Source organism: Ictidomys tridecemlineatus, chromosome 4, assembly GCF_052094955.1.
Source record: "Ictidomys tridecemlineatus isolate mIctTri1 chromosome 4, mIctTri1.hap1, whole genome shotgun sequence".
Classification (NCBI taxonomy): domain Eukaryota; kingdom Metazoa; phylum Chordata; class Mammalia; order Rodentia; family Sciuridae; genus Ictidomys; species Ictidomys tridecemlineatus.
The window spans coordinates 17,655,287-17,676,830 of NC_135480.1; the positions used below are offsets into that span (position 1 = coordinate 17,655,287).

Genomic DNA, 21,544 nt, shown 5'->3' on the forward strand with positions numbered 1-21,544 from the left:
CATCTGCACACGTTCTCCCCACTACCAAATCCATGTGAGCAGCATCCTCTCACTTGCTTTCTGTCTAAATATGTTTCTGCACAGGTAAATATTTCTAGTGCTTACATATAATGAAATAGGTAATTTCTTAGACATGCAGTTTTATCTTTTGTCCTTGTATGTGTAGGAATACTGTTCTTTAAATCCTGGACTCTGTCAATAATTTTTATTCAGTTGATACAGATTCTAATTTGTTTTGATGTAATGCTCACAGTGAAATTTTGAGAAATGTTATAATGGTGCCCAACAACACTGACTTTAAGTACTTGCATGTAATAAAAACACCCCAAAAGGTATATTTATGGGTATCCCTATGCTAAAAAAGATGAAACAGAGGCTCAGGGATGTGTATTAGGTGCCATGCACACATGGATAGCAAGTGGATGCAACTGGGATTGCTCCAGAATCTATATTATTCATCATGGTGCTCTGCTTTCTCTCCATGAGTGTCTTGGGTCCTATGTTGATAACCATTGAATGAGAAATCTAGAGTCATTGTTTAGTCACAGTAGTTATCAGATCCTATTTACCACTGGCTAGCACTTTTGAACAGTGATATCCTTGGGGATTTTTTTTTTCATTATGCAAATCTTAAAATGGAAAATATGTAAAAATAATAGAAAAGATAGAGTCAAAACATTTTTAGTGTTGTAGTTGGATGGGAAAAAAATTCTGATTTCATGTAGTTCAGTCTTTTCATTTTTCAATGAGAAATGGAGACGTATTTGTAATTGCATTAATAAAATGACAAAAACTCACGCTTTCTCATGCTAAGTATGGACTTTTCCCTTGAGTGTGCTGTCTTTTGGAATCAACACAATGAAGTTATATTTGTGAGCACCTCTGTATTAATAAACACTAGATATGAACCAGTGTCCCACTGTTCTCCTACTTTTCAGTTTCCCTTTTCTTCCTTCCTTAACACCCAGCTCACTCTCAAAGAGTACCGGAAACAATATATTTTTAAATGATGGATTAGTTAGTGATGGTGACACTAAAGGGTTAGTTCAGTAAAATTAAAAATGTCTTTTTGAAAATCAGGGTAGTGTATGTAAATGTATTAAGAATTTAGCAGAGGCCAGGATAAAAGGGATGGAATTACAGCTCCTGAAAACGTTGACATTCAAAGCCCAATGATGTCATTGGTACAGGGGGAAATGTGCTATAATTTTTGTAGTTATTTGATACAGTTCAAGTCCAATTTTCAAAATCAGAGTTTTGAGCTAGATTCTCCAGAAAAGGTAATATTTTTGGAGCTACACAGATTATATTGTAAAGGTATTCCCCATAAATATGATCAACTTAAAGAACTGACTCTACATCACTTTGTATATTTAGGGTTTATGCCACAACTACAAAATCAGAAACTTGAAAGCAGAAAGTCTTTTCCTGTTCATTTTTGCTGATTTCTATGCCAAGAAGAAAGGTGATTGAAAAAGATATTAAATGTATGAATAACAGTGGTGCTTTTGTCTGCTGTTCTCCATAGAAACCCACTGAGATCTTAAGATGGAACCTCTAACTTGTGAGTCCAGCAAAATCATCCAAAGGGAAATTTAATTGTCAAGGGAAGGTATATTGGGCTTCTTGAAAGAAGACCTCAACAGATGCTTGCTAAATGTGGACAGTGTGTTCGCCACTGCAGAAGACAGAAAGATGAAGATGTGCTCTATGACAGAGGGCATTCATGGTCCTGTTCACAGTTTCAGAAAGGTTCTCTTCTCCTGAGCTCTCATCTCTGAGAGAAGCTTCATGGTAAAGTAAATGGGACAGAGTAACAATGTCACTGAATTTGTCCTCCTGGGCCTCACCCAGGATCCTGATGGACAAAAGGCATTATTTGCCATGTTTTTACTCATCTACATTGTGACAATGGTGGGCAACCTGCTCATTGTGGTGACTGTCATTGCCAGTCCTTCCTTGCATTCTCCGATGTACATCTTCCTTGCCTATCTGTCACTCATGGATGCTCTTTATTCCAGTGCTATCTCGCCCAAGATGATTACAGATTTACTCTGTGATAAAAAGACGATTTCCTTTCCGGCGTGCATGGGCCAGCTCTTCACAGATCACCTATTTGGGGGTGCTGAGGTCTTCCTTCTGGTGGTGATGGCCTATGATCGCTATGTGGCCATCTGTAAGCCACTGCACTACTTGAGCATCATGAACTGGCAGGTTTGCATCCTCCTGTTGGTGGTGGCCTGGGCGGGAGGTTTTGTACACTCTGTGGTTCAGCTTGCCTTTGTGTACAATCTCCCCTTCTGTGGTCCAAATGTCATTGACCACTTCATCTGTGACATGTACCCATTATTGGAACTTGCATGCACTGACACCTACTTTATAGGTCTCACTGTGGTTGCCAATGGTGGAGCAATCTGTATGGTCATTTTTATCCTTCTCCTGATCTCCTATGGGTTCATCCTAAACTCCCTTAAAACCTACAGTCTGGAAGGGAGGCGCAAAGCCCTGTCCACCTGCATTTCCCACATCACAGTGGTCATCCTCTTTTTTGCTCCCTGTATTTTCATTTATGTTAGACCTGTTTCCACCTTTCCTATTGATAAACCCGTAAGTGTGGTGTTTACAGTTATCACTCCCATGTTGAATCCTCTAATATATACCTTGAGAAATGCAGAGATGAAAAATGCTATGAAAAAACTCTGGTGTAAGAGGTTAACCACAGGTAAAATAAGAATGGATCACTCACACTGAATCCTTTAGATAACTCATTCTGAAACAAGACATAGGTGGTGAATTCTAACAAAAGTTGGTGTGCTCAACTCAATGTATTCTCTAGAGATACTTCTTTAAATGTATAATCATCAGAGAGTAGAATAAATAATATTTGGATGTAGGATCAAATTTGAAAAGATTAGGGATGATGAATAAAAGGTATGGATGTTTGTTCCATTGTAAGTAAAAATAAAATGAAGCTAACCTTAAAACTCATTTTTTTCAATTTATATTGAAAGAAGACTTTAAATAAAATGTTTCTTTTTTAATTTAAAAACTTTATCATCCAAATTAAAGAGATAGCAATTCATTTAATACATAAATTTCTGGAGTCAAAAGAGTAATTTTTAAATTTTAATATTGATTATTATATCCATATGACATATTTCTGTAGCTGCATATATATATATATATATATATATATATATATATATATATATATATTCTTTTAAGATTAATTTCCTCTGGGGGTCAATGTCTATGAATTTTTAGTTTATAATATTGGATGGCAATTTTATTTATTAAAGACATTAGCAGTGAATTATTTTGTCAGTGGGGATGTCAGTGATGAAAACATATTGAGTTCTTGATTATAAAGCAGGTATTTTGTTTTAGAAAAACTTACAATCCAGGTTGTAAACATTTTTTCTCATTCTCTGTACTAATGATCATGTTCAGTTTTACCACTCTTCAAAAAACAGGGAAAGCTTCTTATTTTGTCTTCATGATATTATTATTAAATAAATGATGCTTTGCATAAGCCTCTGTCCCTTAAAACTTGTATTCAACTTAAATATTTATAGGTTTAAATTTATTTGTTATTGTATAAATGAAATTTTAATTACAATTTTGTGCAAAAACCCAGCTTTCCTCTTGGAACATCACAAAGAAGATAGGATTGCTTTCATTGCAATTTAGATCATCATGTATGCTCCATAAGAGATTTCTAATTGAAAGAAATCCTTTAATTTTCTAAAGGATGTTCATGCACTGAGTTTCACAGGTAATTGTGAGGTTTTCCCCCCCTAATGCTGCATTTTAAGTTGTACGCCTACCTCAGTGTATGACAGTTGCACTGTTCTTGATCCTCAACAATTGTACCTGGTGATGTGAATTGTTTGGGTTTAAGACTGTGAGCTCTTTGTGATTCTAGTTTGCAATCCATATTGTTACTGAAGCTGAACATATTCACATTTGGAGAATATCCATTTTTTCTAGTGTTCTATGAAATGTGTATCCATGTTTTTGCTAAATTTGTGCATTGTTTTTCCATTATTTTTAAATTGTTGAAGCCCTTTAGAAATCCTATGTACAAAGTGCATTTAATATTTCTTTACCCACAGATTCATCCACTGATATACACTTTGCTTCATTGCATGTGTTTTTTTATTTTCATTAATGTTGCAGTGAAAATAGATGGGGGTGGAGAGTGGTGACAGTGTCTAGGAGACCAGTGTCTAAGACTGGGGTCACTCATAACTTCATAGCTTTAGCATACTTGGTGACTGGGAAAGTTTCTGTGCAAAGACATAGGATGTCCAGTGGCTATGGAGATATCCTCCTTGCTGGAGAGTCTTATCAGCTTCTACCTTATTCGCAGGCACTGAAGCTCCTGGGAATGAAGGAACTTCCTTTCTAAGATAACCACAATGTTTTACCAGTTCTGCTGCTCCTGAATCTGCCCAATTTTAGTAACTGTAAACTATGGACTTTCTTGAGAGCTGCACAACGCTCCTATCGTTGCACATTGCAACGTAGAATGTAACTGAGGAAATAGCTGCATACTGTTGCTAACTCTATAACTTTCATGACTACAAAGAACCATGCTTGCATAGTCTTAAATCTGATTTAGAGACTTACATATTAAAGATCGCTGGTGTAATTCTTTAGACCTGCTTCTCCATCAGAGAGCGTCACTCCATCTGACCCCAGCTTTATCTTCAAGATCTGCGTGTTTTGATTCTTTATTTCTTACAATCTCCCATCACCCCTCTCTGAAACCTGCTAGTTTGGCCACACTGGTGGTGGCAGATGTGCAGATGTCTTTTAGAGATACTGATTTCATGAAGTGTAGGTGCATATAACTGTGAGGTGGTATCTCCTTGTGGTTTTAATTTCCATTTCTGTGGTGATTAGTGATTTTGACTCTTTTCCCATAAATCTTCTGGTCTTGATAAATGATTATTCAGATATTATTTTCATCTTAAAATAAGTTTGTTTCTTTTCTTACCATTACTACTCTCATATTAATAATCTTTTATCGTAAAACCATTTGTAACACATTCCTTTTAAAAATCCTCTTGTGTTCATTATACACAGTGCTTAATATTTATGCATTTCTATACTACCTTCTTGAGATTGACTATTCCTATGCCAATATCCTTTTACATTATTTCATGTAGATAAAAGTTTCACCACTCTACACTCTTATTAGAACAACATATTTCAACATTATTATTAGAATTTCATAAAGTTGCATCAATCTACTAGGATTTTTGACCTGCAATGTATGTAATGTATCATTAACTTGGAAAAGAATTGACATCTTGATCACATTCAAAAACTCTATTTGGAAACATGAACTGTCTATTCTCTAAATCTTTGAGATTCTTCAGTAATTCAGTTTGTTTGTTTGTTTCTATAATTTAAATCTTTCCCTTTTTTGTTTGAGTTTATATTTTGTAATTTGGGTTGCTTTAATTTAAGATTCCTTTCTATATTTTGTTTTCCACATCATTGTGAATGGTATTCAAGAAAGTTTAACCTTGAGTTCATTCACTTTACTCATCTCCCTTACTTTATATGACAGATTTTCAGTTTACTCTTTTGGAGTTGCTAGATTAAAAAATGATACCATTTTAGCTGTGCATGGTAGCATACACCAGTAATCCCAGCAGCTCTGGATATTGAGACAGGAGGATCACAAGTTCAAAACCAGCATATTTGAAATGCATGCTACATCATGGCTCATCTTTGGCTGAATCTAGTTACTGGTTGAATTAAGGGTATAGAAGTTCAACCTAGTTAACCTGTGCTAGATATCTCTGAGGCCATCTCTACTGCAGAATTTTCTATTATTTGTCATTAAACATGTCCACATTCATATGAATCTCTCCCTCTGTATACTCCAGTTTCTTACAGGTGTTATGCCCTTAGGGCATACACCAATAAATCACATGCACCTGAATTTCTACAAGAAACAATTACTCTGGGGAATGCACTTTACACATTTTTGTAAAGTTTCCTTTGCTTCTTGGTTCTTTGGAAAGGGTCATGAGTTGAATTGTTTTATTTTAGCTTTCTGGTTTCTTATTACTATTGCTGTGGTTGGAGTTTCAGTCATTTTTGTCTTGGCTTCAATTTTAGGTCCCTAAGCATGACTTCTATGTGGATAGAGTATTGCCATTGTACTTATTCTAGTAACATATTAAGAAATAAAAAAGGCTGGACCAAGGAGAACAGCAGGCTCAGCTGACCCCTCCCTAGGCAGAGCAGACACCTCTCTTCTGCACAGGACTGCCTCTTCCAACCAGCAGGCTATTGTGGGAGAGCAAGCCCAGTGGCCCAGATCTACCCATGCAAACTTGCACAGGAGCCAGGTCAAGGATGCAGTAGCATAATTGAGGAAAACAGAAGTGTCTGGAAGCCTAATATCAAGGTGAGGTACAGACAATCTTCATGGGTACTACAAGAATATAAGGAAAGATCTGTAATATCTCAGATCCACACTTCAAGAAAGAAAGAAACATAGACAGCATGAAACAGCAAGGGAAGAAAGTGCCCCAAATAAACCAGGACATTATAATAACAGAACCCATGGATAGCAAAATTGATGAAATATCATAGAAGGAGTTCAGAAGGTCCATAATTAAAATAATCTGTGAATTAAAGAATGACCTAAATGAGAAAATACAGGCAAAAATTGATCATTCCAACAATGAGATAAGATAGCAAATACAGGTAGCAAAAGATTACTTTGAGAGACTTGAGGTGGGGAGGAGAACAGTCAGAAATCCTTAAAATGAAGGATACAATAAATCAAATAAAAAACTCAATAGAAAGAATAGCCAAAAGACTAGATCACTTGGAAGAAAGAACCTCAGATATTGAAGACAAAGTGTTCAATCTAGAAAATAAAGTTGATCACACAGTGAAGAAAGTTAGAAACCATGAACAGAACATCCAAGAATTATGGAAGAGCATCAAAAGACCCAAACTGAGTTACTGGGATAGAGTAAGTCACAGAGTTTCAAAGGAATGCACAATCTCTTCAATGAGGTAATATCAGAAAATTTCCCAAACATGAAGAACAAATTGGAAAACCAAATACAAGAGGCTTACAGGACACCAAATGTACAAAATTACAACAGATCTACACCAAGGGACATTATAATGAAAATGCCTAGCATAAAGAATAAGGATAGAATCATAAAAGCTATAAGAGAAAGGAATCAGATCCCTTTCAGGAGGAGACAAATTCAAATCTCAACAGATTTTTAAACCCAGACCCTCAAAGCCAGGATATCACGGAACAACATATACCAAGCTCTGAAAGAAAACAGATGCTAACCAAGAATCTTACATCAAACAAAACTAAGTTTTAGATTTGATCAAATCTAAAATAACCTTCCATGATAAACAAAAGTTAAAAGAATTTAAAACTACAAAGGCTTCATTACAGCAAGAATGGTAGAATGTGATAGACATCATTATTTAAAGTACATGTATGAAGACACGAGTAGGTGACAACATATTTTATATACAACCAGAGGTATGAAAACTTGAGATGTATATTGTAATAAGAATTGTAATTCATTCTGCTGTCACTTAAAACAAAAAGTCAATTTAAAAAAAGCATGCACTACAGAACATCCTCAGCAAAATATTCTAAGAAGAGTGTCGCAACCCCTCGCCAGCAAGGGAAACACGACACAGGATTCTTCTTTCAGCAGTTTATTCAGGACCCTTGAAGCATGATGAGAAAACAGGAACAAGAGAGCGAGCGGTCGGTCTGCCCTAGCTTAAGTACCCAGCCCCGCCAATGAACTAGCACCACGTGGAAAAGTCTAATAGGTACAGCGCAGTGGAAGCAGGCCAGAGCCCAGCCCCACAGCCTTACAAGGAGTTGTTTACTTCTAACAACTCTAACCGCTTAACGAAGCGGAAGCAGAGACCAGCGCCATATTCAGGGTGCGGTCGCTGGCTCCCAACAGAAGAGGAAATGAAAAACAATGATGAAAATCAGCATAGCGAGGGATTACACTAAAGGAAAATCTAATCAGAGGAAAAAACAAGTCACATTAAATACCAAAAATACACAAATATCTGGCAATATAAATAATGTCTCAATAATAACCCTGAATGTTAATGAACTAAACTCCCCCCAAAATCAAAACATATAAACTAGTAAACTGGATAAAACAAAAGACTCACCAATATGCTGCTGCCTCCAAGAGACTCATCTTGTAGAAAAAGACACTCACAGACTGAAGCTGAAAGGGTTGGGAAAAATCATACCACTCATATGGACAGTGAAAACAAGCAGGGGTTTCCATCCTTATGTCAAATAAAGAAGACTTCAAACTAAATTCAATCAAAAAGGATAAAGAAGGATACTACATACTGCTCAAGGGAACCATACACCAACAAGACTTAACAATTATAAATATGTATGCCTTAAACAGGAGAGCAAATATGTTCATCAAACAAAGTCTCTCAAGTTCAAGAGTCAAGTAGACCACAATACAACAATTTTGGATGACTTTAACACATCTCTAGATAGATCTTACAAACAAAAGGTGAACAAAGAAATTATAGAACTCAATAATACAATCAGTAACTTAGACTTAACTGACATATATAGAATATTCCAATGTTCAACAAGAGAATATACTTTCTTCTCAGGAGCACACAATTTCTTCTCTAAAATAGACCATATACTATGCCAGGAAGAAACTCTTATCAAATATTTAACAAGTAGAGATACTACCCTGTATTCTATCAGATTAAAATGGAATGAAATTAGAAATTAATGATAAAATAAGAAATAAAAGCCACTTCAGCACCCGAAGAGTAAATAATATGTCACTGAATGAACAATGGGTTGCAGGAGACATCAAGGAGGAGATTAAAGAATTTTTAGAGGCGAATGAGAACACAGAAACAATATATCAAAATCTCTAGGGCACTATGAAAATAGTTCTAAGAGGAAAGTTTATTGCATGAAGTTCATTCCTTAAAAGAAGAAAAAGTCAACAAATAAATTATTTAATACTACATCTCAAAGCCCTAGGAAAAAAATAACAAATCTACACCAAAAGCAGCAGAAAATAGGAAATAATTAAAATCAGAGCTGAAATCAATGAAATTGAAACAAAATAAACAAGAAAAAATTGACAGAACAAAAGTTGGTTCTTTGAAAAAAACAAATAAAATTGACAAATATCAGCCACGCTAATGAAGAGGAGAGAGAAAGCTCAAATTTCTAACATATGAAAGGATTATGTGATGAGAAAGGAAATATCACAACAAACACTACAGAAATACAGAAGCTACTTAGAAATTATTTTGAAAACCTTTACTCCAATAAAATAGAAAATATTGAAAGCATCAGCACATTTCTGATTTATATGATTAGCTAAATTGAATCAGGATGATATACACAATTTAAACGGATCAATTTCAAGTGAAGAAATAGCAGATGCCATCAAAAGTCTACCAACCAAGAAAAACCCAGGATCAGATGGATACACAGCCAAGTTCTACAAGACCTTTAAAGAAGTACTAATACCAATACTCTCCAATTTATTTTAGGAAATAGAAAAAGAGGCAGCACTTCCAAACTCATTCTATATAATATCACTCTGAATTCAAAACCAGGCAAAGACACATCAAAAAAAGAAAACTTCAGACCAATATCTCTAATGAAAATAGATGCAAAAATTCTCAACAAAATTCTGGTAAATTTAATACAAAAACATATCAACAAGATTGTGAAACATGACCCAGTGGGATTCATCCCAGGGATGCAAGTTTGGTTCAACATATGGAAACCAATAAATATAATTCATCACATCAATAGACTTAAAGATAAGAACAGTATGATCATCTCAATAGATGCAGACAAAGCATTTGTCAAAATACAGCACTGCTTTATTTTCAAAACCTTAGAAAAACTTGGGATAACAGGAACACATCTCACATCATAAAGGCTATCTCTGCTAAGCCTCAAGCCAACATCATTCTAAATGGAGAAAAATTGAATACATTCCCTCTAAATACTGGGACAAGACAGGAATGCCCTCTTTCACCACTTCTATTTAACATAGTTTTTGAAACACTGGCCAGAGAAATTAGACAGATGAAAGAAATTAAAGGGATACACATAGGAAAAGAAGAACTCAAATTGGCACTATTTGTTGACGATATGATTCTATGCCTGGAAGACCCTAAAAGTTCCATTAGAAAACTTCTAGAACTAGTAAATGAATTCAGCAAAGTGACAGGATATAAAATCAACACCAGTAAACCAAGGGCATTTCTGTATATCAGTGACAAATCCTCTGAGAGAGAAATGAGAAAAACTACCCCATTCTCTATAGCCTCAAAAAAATAAATAAATACATAAATAAATAAAATACTTGGGAATCAACTTAATGAAAGAGGTGAGAGATCTATATAATGAAAATTACAGAACCCTAAAGAAAGAAATCAAAGAAGACCTTAGAACATGGAAAGATCTACCTTGCTCTTGTATAGTCAGAATTAATATTATCAAACTGATCATACTACCAAAAACACTATACAGATTCAATAAAATTCTAATCAAAATTCCAATGACATTTCTCATAGAAATAGAAAAAGCTATCATGAAATTCATCAGGAAAAATAAGAGACCCAGAATAGCTAAAGCAATCCTTAGAAGGAATAATGAAGCAGGTGGCATCACTATACCAGACCTTAAACTACACTACAGAGCAATAGTAACAAAAACAGCATGGTATTGGCACCAAAATAGACTGGTAGAACAATGGTACAGAATAGAGGACACAAAGACTAACCCACAAACTTAGAATTACTTTATATTAGACAAAGATGCCAAGAACATGCATTGGAGAAAAGATAGCCTCTTCAACAAACAGTGCTTGGAAAACTGGAAAATCATATGCAATAAAATAAAATTAAACCCCTATCTCTCACCATGCATAAAACTCAACTCAAAAAGGATTAAGAATTTAAGAATACAACCAGAGACCCCATATCTAATAGAAGAAAAAGTAGGCCCTAATCTTCACCATGTGGAAATAGGCCCCAACTTCCTTAACTAGACTCCTGTGGCGCAAGAGTTAAAATTAATGATCAATAAATGTGACTCAAACTAAAAAGTTTCTTCACAACAAAAGAAACAATCTTTGAGGTGAATAGAAAGCCTACATCTTGGAAGCAAATCTTTACCCCTCACACATCAGATAGAGCACTAATTACAAGGGTATATAAAGAACTCAAAAAGTAAACCTCCAAAAAACAAATAACCCAATCAATAAATTGGCCAAGGACCTGAACAGACACTTCTCAAAAGATGATGTACAATCAATCAATCAACAAATTTATGAAAAAAATGTTCAACATCTCTAGTAATTAGAGAAATGCAAATCAAAACCACTCTAAGATTTCATCTTACTCCAGTCAGAATGGCAACTATTATGAAGACAAACAACAATAAGTGCTGGCAAAGATATAGGAAACACTTATACACACTGCTGGTGGGATTGCAGATTGTTGAAGCCAATATGGAAAGCAGTATGAAGATTTCTGGGAAAATTAGGAATGGAAACACCATTTGACCCAGCTATTCCTCTCCTTGGTCTATACCCAAAGGATTTTAAAACAGCATACTAAAAGAACACAGCCACATCAATGTTTATAGTAGCACAATTCACAATAGCTAAACTGTGGAACCAACCTAGATTCCCTTCACTAGATGAGTAGATAAAAAATGTGGCATATATACACAATGGAATATCACTCAGCAATAAAAGAGAATAAAATTATGACATTTGTAGGTAAATGGATGGAGTTAGAGAAGTTAATTCTAAGTGAAGTTAGCCAATCCCCCAAAACCAAATCTGAATGTTTTCTTTGATATAAGGAGGCTGATTCATAGTGGTATAGGTAGAGGGAGCATGGGAGTAAGAGACAAACTATAGATAGGGCAGAGGGGTTGGAGGAGAAGGGAGGGGGCATGGAGTTAGAAATGATGGTGGAATGTGATGATTATTATTATCCAAAGTACAAGTATAAAGACATGAATTGATGTGTATATATTATGTATACAACCAGAGATATGAAAAATGTGTTCTATATATGTAATAAGAATTGTAATGCATTTTGCTGTCATTTAAAAAAAATATTTGAAAAAAAAATTCTGAGGCTCAAATTCCAAACCAGAATTTAGAATCTGATATTTCAAAAGCTACACTAATGAAGACATCCCAGGCTAGCCATGCAAAATAACAAAGCAAAGCAAATAATAACTATCAAACACTCCATATGGGACAGGAAGCCCTACCTTTGATTATTAATCTTTTCTATTGGTTTAAAAGTCCATCCAACTTCATGCAGGTTTTACATCCAGCAATTTAAAATTCTATGAAAAAGTTGACTAGAGAAAAAATGTGGTATTTCTTTAAAAATTATTTTTTAAAAGATACCTATTGATCTGATTTGATTTTTACTAGGACCTGGAATTTTAGCTATATTATTTATATTATTGTTCAATCTTTAAAAAACCTATTGCTTACAACAATTTTTATCACCACAATGATAAATTATAGAATTTTGTGACATTCAGACTAATCAATGATTTTCAACAGTCCAGATTAATAATGTCCTTAAGAATATTTTTAATTCTGAAATATTTGTGGAGCAGTTACAATGCTATATATAAAGAAGTGTTGTTAAGGGTTTGTAAGGTCAATAGGAGAGAACATCCAACCGTAAGTCATCTCTAAATGCTCAGAAGTTCCTGTGATTGGTCTTTACTTTCCATTATAAATATAGATATCGAATAATAACTTTGAATGAAGATACCTAGTTTTGTATATATGGAGTATAAGAAACCACAAAATTGAAACTTTTTCTTTAGGCAGCTAGTCTTTTCTGTTGATATATCCCTATGTTTAGAATCTGATTTTTCCATTTTTCTTTGACTTGTAAGTATAAGAATTTCCAGAAACAAATGCTCATATTAATGATCCTTTTAGGGCACCTCCTGATTGACAACCCAGGAGATGTAGGGCATCTCTATTATGAATTCATTCAGTTTGCCATCACCCAAAAAAATGGTTTACAAATTTTAAAGAGTATTTCCTTCATTTAGCTTATGCTCTTTGATGATCTCTCTGCTTTCTATGGGTTATCTCTTATTTTCTTGATGCCTACACTTTTACTCTCCCTTTAGTGTAGCTTTGCTTGCCTAGAAACACAAAAGATAGAATATTCTCCAGCTTTCACAAATAATTATCCAGAAATGTAGCACTGAAAAGGAGCATATTAAAAAAATAATCCTGCCAACAAGAAATTGTACATATTATACATAAGACTAGCCCAGGATTAGGTCTGAAAAGTCTGATACAGGATTTATTTTCCTCAAGTAAGAATGAATATCTTTAATTCAACATGAACTCAGAGAGTAAAGAATTACTAATATGAACAAAATGCTTCCTGAAATGATGACTTCTCATCAAATAATCTTTAGAGTAAGCTAAGTAAACTAGATTAATATAAAAATGACCTACTGTAAAAAAAAAATGTGAACCTATCACTTCATTAAAAAAAAATTGTCAATGATAATCATCCAGAAAATCATACATGTTAAAAGACGACAACATTTACAATAAGGAATAAAGGTAGGACACAATTTTCCCAGAATGACTTAACTAAAATCAACAAATATTTCCAAATTTTTAGTATAGAGTTCTTTCTACTCTCCCATGATTCTGCTTTAAATCTTTAACTTCTGGATTGATTCATGGTTAGCCATTATCAAATGTGAATAAACGGGGAAAATATCTATTCAGTTTCTGTTCACTTTGATGTGCATAGTGAGTTTTTCCCCATGATTCCACTTCAAATTTTTGACATCTGGAATTAATTCATGGTTAGCTGAAGTCATTCTTCTAGTGGTGAGTGACTATCATTGATATGTGGCCATCTGCAAACCTGCAAGAGGTTTACAATAAATGTCAGTTCAGTTTTTTGTTTATTTGTGTGTGTGTGTGTGTGTGTGTGTGTGTGTGTGTGTGTGTGTGTGTGTATTAACAAAATCCATTGCTTTAACTGGATTTTCAGAGTGGGGAATAAGTCAATTCATTATTTTGCTCAGTTGATTTCTGGTGAGCTTTGAAATTCACTTTAATTAAAATCTAATCAACATTCAGGAAGCACTCATGGTGTTCCTGATACTTTAATTGCTATGAGTTATTCCTAGATTGCTGAAATTTATAGAAAAGTAGTTGGTAGGCAAATATGTAAATATTGGCTTATAAATTTATGTTCTATTTAATAGGTATTATTTTACATAGGTAAGGTATGAGATTATTACCCATGAGCTTGTTTTCATGATAGGTCCTGGAGGACCAAAATATTATCAGGAAAATAAAAAACTCTATACTGCAGTCTTCCTGAGAGAGATTCTGGAGAAAGTGACTTTAAGGATATTCAGTAAATCCTGTTGCATATAAATTCCCTCATATATATCTGCCAGCTAGAAACTTGAAGTCTCATCTTTTATTTGAAGGAAGAAATTTATGGAAATAAGTACAATAATTGTGGGAAGAAATCCCAAAAGCTCCTTTTCTAGTGAGTTCCTCATTGTGAGGCGCAGGGAGAAAATACTGTTGGGAAAGCCATCCCATTTTTCTTTTTATAAGTATTGTTTTTTTTATTAGTGCATTGTGATTGCACTGAATCGTGAGTTTCATTGTGGCCTCTTCCTACCTTAACACTAATGTTCTGATTATTTCCATTTCTGAAGAAGAACTTGGGATCATCTCAAATTCATTATTGGCCTTCTACTTTGCAGGCTTTGCCACCTAAGGTTACCGGCTTCAGAAGATCACATGGAAGACAGCAACAATGTGACTGAATTTATCCTCCTGGGCCTCACCCAGAATCCTGAAGGGCAAAAAGTTATGTTTGTCACATTCTACATGATGTTCATTATTTCTAAGCAGCAAAGAATACTTTCACTTTCCATGATTCCATTTGTATTGCCATTCTCTTCTGGTCATTTAGTGTATGTATTCTGTATCAGCCACATAAATTAATCTTTAAGTGCAAGTGTTATGCCCTTTAGAGACCAAGAAAATTGCATGGGGTTTAATGTTTTATATGTGTAATCATATTATCTTAAGATTATTTGATGGACAATAGTATCTTTTAATTTCAAGTTCTTTTAATTTTCTTTCTTTTTTTGTATTTGTTAGTTTATTTTCAATTGACATATGATAATTGTACATGTTTATGAAATACAGTATGGTGCTTAAATCCATGTACACATTATAAAAGTTTCAGTCGAGCTAATTAACGTCAATTTTCTCACTAACTTATCATTCCTTTTTTGGTGAGAATAGTGAAATCTGTTCTTGTGTGGGGATTATGCTGCCTCCTTTCACACAAAACATGTGAAAAATTCTCTTTGGTTCAAGAGAAGTATAGTTTAAATTCAAATATTCTGAATGCTTAAAAAAAAAACTCTTAATCTAGAGGTTGAGGATATAACTCATTGGGTAGTGCTTGTCTAGAAAACATGAGGCCTTGAGGTCAATCCTCAGTATTGAAAACAAAAACAACAGTAGAATCCTGTCAGTCTAACAGGTCTTGGTCAACTGGATGAATTTCAAATTTCAAACTATGTATTCAAAGATCAAGAGAAATTCATAAGAAATTAAATTAGTTAACTTTGTACTATGAGGAGGTAAGATGCTCATGGAGCAACTGGTTGAATTTGTAATTCCTGACCAACTTTTAGAGGTTCTGTTCAACACCATTGTATATATGCAGATCAACTGGGTTCTTCCAATAGAAGAAAAGCCTATTTTAAGTCTCTCAAACCACAGAGTAACTACCAGACCTGCCTACATTAAATCCAACTCTTTGGGAGCACTTATTTATGCTTTAATGCAGTGAATGCTAAATGATTCGGGAACAGATTGTTATATTTTACACAATAAATTCCCTTTTGATTTTCTATAAACTGTATGTTCTTGTTGCCTTGCATGGTAAATCAAAGATGTTTCTCTGTCTTTGCTCTGTAGTACATTTGGAGATCTAACATGGTGTTTCAAAGACCATTTTTCAGATAGCTCTGGCATTACAGGTTAGGGCTTGTTGAAAAGTCCACGTATAACATGTACAATGAAAAACTGACATTTCTTTCTTAATCTTTTTCTCAACTTATAATGGATTTATTTGAGGTACTTAGCAATATTAACACCTCCAGTTATTCAGCATATGTGCAGTAAAAGCCAGTGTGAAACTTCGTTTCTTATTTAATGGATAAAATAAAAAATACTCTGGTTATTTTCATGAGAAAGGAATCCAATACAGAGAATAAAAAACTTCGTAATTATTGGAGTTAGAGAATTTGGCACCTGGATACAGATGTGAAGACAGTTGAGTTCTCAGACCCAAAGGGCTCATGGTGCAGAGATGAAGAAGTTGGACTCAGAAGAAAACCCTCGCGTCTGCTTCTTGAAGTTCTTCCTTGCTGTGGGTCATATATAATGTTAAATTTCTCTAAAAGTTTGAAATTTTGCTTTTGAAATTTAATCCTTGTAGCATTCGAATTTTTAAATATAATATGAGATGAAATACACTTTGCTTTCTTTGAAAAAATGCATTCAACATGTCTAAATATAATTCGAGAAGATAATTATTTTCTTTATGATGTTAATGTAGTTCTAGAATTAGCATGAGAAACAACTGCTTTGAAGAAGTACTGTGAATTGTTCCTGAGTTGAAGTGCTGTTCTTATAAGGAGGATTATGGTCTAGGAATATAGCTCAGAGATAGAGAGCTTGTCTAGCATGCTCAAGGTCTGGGGTTCCATCCCCAGTACTGCATAAACAACAACAAAAAGTATAAGAATGAAGGATGGGTTGATAAAGAAAATATTATAATAAAATTTAAGAAATAAGATAGTTACCTACTCAAATGTTCAGTTTATACCTTACCAAATATTCAAACTCCATGCTAATATACTAAATTCCTCTATTATCAAATATCCAAATTCAGTAATGGCAGACTCATTTTTGCTTTGTTTTCTTTTTTATTTATTTATTTATTTTTTATTGGTTGTTCAAATCATTACAAGGCTCTTGACATATCATATTTCAAACATTAGTTTCAAGTGAGTTATGAACTCCCATTTTTACCCCAAATACAGATTGCAGAATCACATCGGTTACACATACACATTTTACATAATGCCATACTAGTAACTGTTGTATTCTGCTATCTTTCCTATCCTCTACTATCCCCCCTCCCCCCATTTCTCTTTTTATCCCGTCTACTGTAATTCGTTTCTCTCCTTGTTTTTTTTTCCCCCTTTCCCCTCACAACCTCTTATATGTAGTTTTTTATAACAATGAGAGTCTCTTTCCATTTCCATGCAATTCCCCTTTTCTCTCCCTTTCCCTCCCACCTCGTGTCTCTGTTTAATGTTAATATTTTCTTCCTGCTCTTCCTCCCTACTCTATTCTTAGTTGCTCTCATTATATCAAAGAAGACATCTGGTATTTGTTTTTTAGGGATTGGCTAGCTTCACTAAGCATAATCTGTTCTAGTGCCATCCATTTCCCTGCGAATTCCATGATTTTGTCATTTTTTAATGCAGAATAATACTCCATGGTGTATTAATGCCACATTTTTTTGACAGAATGATTTGAGTTTGTGTGGACTTAAAGGAAAAAGTTAACAATTAAATATGAGTGTGTGAACGTTCTCTAATATTCAGTTAAGGTAAAATAATTGGCTTCTGGCAAGGTCTGCTGACAATGAAACACCCCTGAGATCTAATTAGCCACAGCTAAAATAGTTGAGAGAAATTGACTGCAAACAGGATATGTGGCAGCTCTTGCTAAGGCTCCAGAGGAAGGCATCTTCCAATGATGCACTTATAAATCAACAAGACTCATTGTCTCTGAGCTACATGACATTTTTACCCTAACTTTATCTCTTCATGAACTAGAAGCTGCTTGGGGCCCTGACCATGGAGCTATGTCAGACAAGTTAATAGGTGAGAAATCATGTAATTACAAATTTTCAGGATTAAATGCACCCTAAAAATCATATAATGATGACTATCCTCACCAAACTGCTAAGGTTTCAATCTTTCTTTAGCATGTCAGCCACAAGAAAAATTGAATCAACTATAATCCCATCAATTTAGGAATAAAAATATTTTGGGTCTTTTTTTCACTTTAGAAATAATGATTTAAACCCATCATAATTATATTATTCATTAAAATTTACATTCTGAATTTTATCCACATTATTACAACATAAAAATTGCATATTTTAAAAATCTCTGTTAACAGCTATTCATTACCAATGGGAGGCACTATAGTATACTCATAAACTGCTCTAATGTTGAACCTTCTACTCAATTTCCTGTCTTCCAAGGTTCTTTATAATTTTGCTGAAAACATTTTTACCTAAGAATTCTCCTCTTGTGAATATATTTTCCTTAGGGTTCAATTCCAGAAAGAGTATTGTAAAGTCAAAGACATAAGACAAAATGATGGTCCACTTCATCATAATTATTTCTTAATCATTTTTGTTAATTGCTTCTTTTTATTTTATGTTAACCCTACTCTTTGAGATCTACTAAATAAACCTCAAAATAACGGAATATAATGAAGCTTCTCTACTTCTTTTTCACTTATGTAAAAGCTTTTGAAAATTAAGAATGAAAACCCTTTGTCTTTTTAAACTTTGAAAGGGAAAGAAATGATGTCTTTTTTTGTTTGTTTGTTTTTGCAGAATACATTTGGTTATATGTATTTTTTGCTGTTCATTTCATTGGGGGAATTTATGTCTTCAAATTGGGATGATTTTTCCCCATTCCATTCATAGTGAAATATTCCTTAACCAAGAGTTATGCATGATGGATGCTATGGAAAGACAAAGAAAGGAGAATGTGCATTGCGGAAGTATGGAGAAGTAAAGGTGACCATCCAGCTCATGAATGGATGAGATGCTGCTGTGCAGTAACAAAATACCAGGGAGGAATCACTCAAGGTTTTTGGCAGATATATTTATACAACTTGTATGAACAAAAATACATTAATATGCATAATTAGTGTCCAATGTATATTTGTGGAGTGAGTGAAAGTGTAATGGTCACTTGCAATTATTAAGGGTAATATATGCATTTGTATTGATATGTGTGTGTTTCGGAATAGGACCTTACTTATCGTGTGTGACACTGTCTTTCTATTCTCCACATTGAATTTCTATTTTAAAAACCTTGTAATTAGGTTTTCTTTTTTTTAAAAAATAGATCTCCATGAACTGAAATCCTATTCAAGAGGCTTTTTTGTTCCACTCTATGGGAACTATAGTGAATGGGACTATATTAAATTATATGTAGAATATCATTTTGAAGAATAAGCACTATTAATTAACTAATATTATAATTATCTTGAAAGACAAATTACACAATAACACACCCTAAATATGCTAGAAATTGAACTGAAGTTTATGTTTCAGAAGTTTATGTCTTTCATAAAGTAGATGGTGTGGAGAAGCAGATTGGGAAGACAAGGGTACTTGTGTTCTTGGTTTATGGCCAGGGAAGCATGTTTATGCTCAATCATGGAAATGTAGGGAGTGAGGGAGTTCATCATGCATTTATTCATCACCTCACAGGTGCCAGATGCTGAAGACACTGTGCCAGACTCTGTACTAAGTACACCAAGGAAAGAGGCAGCAGCATATTGCTATGGTAGGTGTCAGAGAAGGTGAATCCCCTGTTATTTCTATATATTTCCTATCTGCCTGCTCACTGTAGATATGTCCTGGCCAAGTTCTTTCACAGGTAAAGTCTGGGTTCAAATGTAAATTTTGGAAGAGGGAATAACCTTTACTCGTGTGCAGCACTTTACAGCTTGTACATTACATCTCAGAGCTATAATTTGCGAATTCACAGATGTAGGGGCTCAAAGGCAGAGACTGATGGGATTACTTAGCAGGATGACATGGATTGGAAACAGGAGAACTGAGATCTCATGTACAGAGCCTAGTGTTTATCAGTAAATTACACAATAACTGTCAACTCACAGAGGGCTTTATAGTTGACAGGCAGTACTAGGTACCTGAGGAGAGGAGAGCACCATGGAGGAAAATGAAAAAAAATGACTGAGACAATCACTGGGCAGGGGTGGGCAAGGACATGCTCCACAGTAGCCATGACTGCCCCATCTCTGTGCTGTGAACCTCAGCCTGCAACCCTCTCATGGCTAATTTGCTATCTTTCTTTATCTTTTTTGTAGGTAATTCAGTCCCCAGGAAGGTGCCACTTCCTGAAAGGATCACCTCATGCCTCCCAGTAATGTGACTGAATTTGTTCTCTTGGGGCTCACACGGAATCCACACCTGCAGAGACTCTTCTTCATCGTGTTTTTGTTCATTTTTCTCTTTACCGTGCTGGCCAACCTGTTCGTCGCCATCACCATCTCCCTCAGCCCCACGCTTTCAGCTCCTATGTACTTCTTCCTAACTTACCTGTCCTTCATAGATGCCTCGTACACCTCTGTCACCACCCCCAAAATGATGATCGACCTGCTCTATCAGAGGAGAACTATCACTTTGGGTAGCTGTCTGACTCAGCTTTTTATGGAGCACTTCCTGGGAGGCTCAGAGATCATCCTCCTCATCGTCATGGCCTATGACCGCTACGTGGCCATCTGCAAGCCCTTGCACTACATGACCATCATGAGGCAGGGACTCTGCCGCCTCCTGGTGGTGGTAGCCTGGATTGGAGGGATCCTGCATGCCACTGTGCAAATTCTCTTCATGATCAGCCTGCCCTTCTGCGGTCCCAATGTCATTGACCACTTCATGTGCGATCTCTTCCCATTATTGAAGCTGGCCTGCAGAGACACCTACCTGCTTGGAATGGTGGTGGCAGCCAACAGTGGAGCCATGTGCTTGCTCATTTTCTCCATGCTACTCGTCTCCTACATCGTCATCCTGAGCTCCCTGAAATCTCACGGCTCTGAAGGACGGCAAAAAGCTCTCTCCACATGTGGCTGCCACTTCACCGTTGTCGTCCTCTTCTTTGTGCCTTGCATATTCACCTACATGCGTCCTGTGGCCACCTACCCTGTGGACAAGTTGGTGACTGTGTTCTTTGCCATCCTCGCTCCCATGTTGAACCCTATAATTTACACAGTGAGAAACGCAGAGGTGAAAAGTGCCATGAGGAGCTTGTGGAAGAGAAGAGTAACTGGTCAGTTCACAGTGCCAAGACAGTGATGGTGTCCATAACTATGGAGGATGCTATTTGCCGCACACATACCGTGAGAGAAGTAACACATTCTACAGATCATTGGTGAAAAAAAAAAAAAAAAGCTAACATTTATTGGGCACTTATAGTGTTTAGACTTTTGCTAAGCACTTTTGATAATGTTTAATGTGTTTTACCAAAGCTGCAATGTTCACATAAGAATTGTAAATCTCTGGTTTGATAATTTTGATTTTGCATTAC

At 35.2% G+C, this 21,544-nt stretch overlaps 2 protein-coding genes across 2 annotated transcripts; both read left to right on the forward strand.

Moving 5' to 3' along the window:
- Positions 1–1,803: 1,803 nt before the first annotated feature.
- On the forward strand, positions 1,804–2,751 carry LOC101957695 (olfactory receptor 4A16). The gene has a single exon (XM_005341533.2). It carries the CDS (start codon positions 1,804–1,806, stop codon positions 2,749–2,751), a length of 948 nt encoding a protein of 315 aa, XP_005341590.2.
- A 12,140-nt stretch (positions 2,752–14,891) lies between these two features.
- Positions 14,892–21,312, forward strand: LOC144376643 (olfactory receptor 4C3D-like). The gene is made up of 2 exons (XM_078044900.1): positions 14,892–14,960; positions 20,437–21,312. The coding sequence occupies exons 1-2, from the start codon at positions 14,892–14,894 to the stop codon at positions 21,310–21,312; spliced, it is 945 nt and encodes a 314-aa protein (XP_077901026.1).
- Positions 21,313–21,544: the final 232 nt, after the last annotated feature.